The 1,878-nt window shown below is 29.8% G+C and overlaps 1 protein-coding gene across 1 annotated transcript; it reads right to left on the bottom strand.

Annotated features, from left to right (window-relative positions):
* Nucleotides 1–445: 445 nt before the first annotated feature.
* Nucleotides 446–1,558, bottom strand: LOC127078694 (uncharacterized). Its single transcript, XM_051019126.1, has one exon. The coding sequence runs from the start codon at nucleotides 1,556–1,558 to the stop codon at nucleotides 446–448; it is 1,113 nt and encodes a 370-aa protein (XP_050875083.1).
* Between the last annotated feature and the right edge of the window lie 320 nt (nucleotides 1,559–1,878).

The raw sequence follows: 1,878 nt of genomic DNA, 5'->3' as shown, positions 1-1,878 counted from the left end.
AAGTCAATATATTCTACTCTATTAAATATTTTATTCCATAAATACCCTTTGTCTAATATCAATAAAAGTAACAATGCACATTTAATGTGCAGTAATGTACTCATGTTAATTTTGTCTTTCGAGGAATAGTACTTTTGTCCTATTATGCATATATTCCTTTTATTTTACTGTCATTGCAAATTATTTGAAACTGTACTACTGCATTTATTTCAAATTACTACTAATAACTTTTTTGCTTAAAGCAAATTGTATACTCCTTCTTTATTCTTTAATTTTTTAATTAAAAAAAATCGTACGAGTACTATTCAATTTTATATTTGAACTAATTTCATATATTTTCTATCAATTTTTTCACTTAAAATATAATTAGAAAACAAGTACTAGTAGTTATAATAACTCATGCAATTCAACTTTTTCATAATATAAAAATTTCCATCACATTTGTTTAGCCAACATTATATAAATATTCATAAGTTTTTTGAACTAATTCTCTATCACATTTGAGTTGAGTGGGTAGCCTTCCTTGAGTAAGCAATACATCTTTTTTCATATGAGGAATTTTATAATCATTGGATCCTTTCTTCTTCATAATTTCAACCATACACGATTGAAGTGTAAGAAAAATCTTGTTTGAACTTTTGATATCAAAAGACTCATAAGCATTTTCTACGACTTGAATAAGCTCATCAGCGGAATTAACCACTTCTTTTTGTTGCAATGATTGTATGGCACTAAAGAAATATAAATCCAAAACATTTAAATCGGGAGAATTAGGCGGTTGACAAGTCAAACGAATGTCAAAACCTCCTTCAGAAGCTGCTACATGAAATTCTTCATCATCTAAAGAAACATGACACGGTGCATTATCTTGCTGAATAAAAATTGTCTCCCACGCATGCTCTCGTGGCCATTTTTCTTTGATGGCTGGTAAGATCTTGTTTATTAAAAACATTCGACTGACATCTTTAGTGATAAAAGTAATTGGTTTTGTTTCAAGTGTTCCTGCTGATCGATTGACACTTGACCTTCTTGCCGACACTTTATCGACTAGGGGAAATACACCAATTTTTCCAGTGAACGTCACATTATCTTCATCATCAAATTTGGGTCTAGCTACCGCTACTAAAAACATGACCTTCTGAATATAATTTTTGTTTCTGCAAGTCCTATATGGATCATCCTCATTTGCAAGAAGGTAATAATTTGTTGAATTTGTTGACATATAAAACCACTTTTCATCTATGTGCACAATGTTATACATGGATTTAAAAATTGGATCATGAGGAATGCTAGTTTCCTCAAGCATACTCAAGCAGAATCTAAGACGTTGTTTCATATTATCATCCTTCACATGTGGCTTCAACGTGCTTGAATGTTTACGCAATACCCCTTCGCTCACATATTTTTTCAATATTGACTTGCTTCTAATACCTAAAGCTTTTGCTAAAGATAGAAAAGTGCTACGCTTAGGTAACGAAATATCACGAATTTTTTCAAAGTCTATCTCAACTCTTTTACGACCACACTTTTTTGTTTTCTTGTGGCATGCATCACCCATTTCATTAATCTGTCTCCAAATCCGATAAATAACATATGTAGAGACTGAATAAGAGGAAGCAATTTTTTTTAACAATTCCACCATTAAGTTTTCCTTCACAACTTGAATTTATCAATATTTCAGAAATAATTTTCTGCTGCGTGTTGTCCAAAAAAGAACGATTCCTTTTCAATGGTTGTGTTTCATTAACAACATTTCCTACTCAAAAAAATTGAATTATTATAAATTAAAAAGAAAGCATAATTACAAATCAATAAAACAAATATTAACTTTTTTTTATGTGAGTTTATAACAATAACTCAATTACTAAAAATAAAACA

The sequence above is a fragment of the Lathyrus oleraceus genome, chromosome 5 (assembly GCF_024323335.1).
Source record: "Lathyrus oleraceus cultivar Zhongwan6 chromosome 5, CAAS_Psat_ZW6_1.0, whole genome shotgun sequence".
NCBI lineage: Eukaryota > Viridiplantae > Streptophyta > Magnoliopsida > Fabales > Fabaceae > Lathyrus > Lathyrus oleraceus.
Note: the sequence above shows the minus strand (reverse complement) of the source record. Positions and strands in the feature narration are given on the sequence as shown.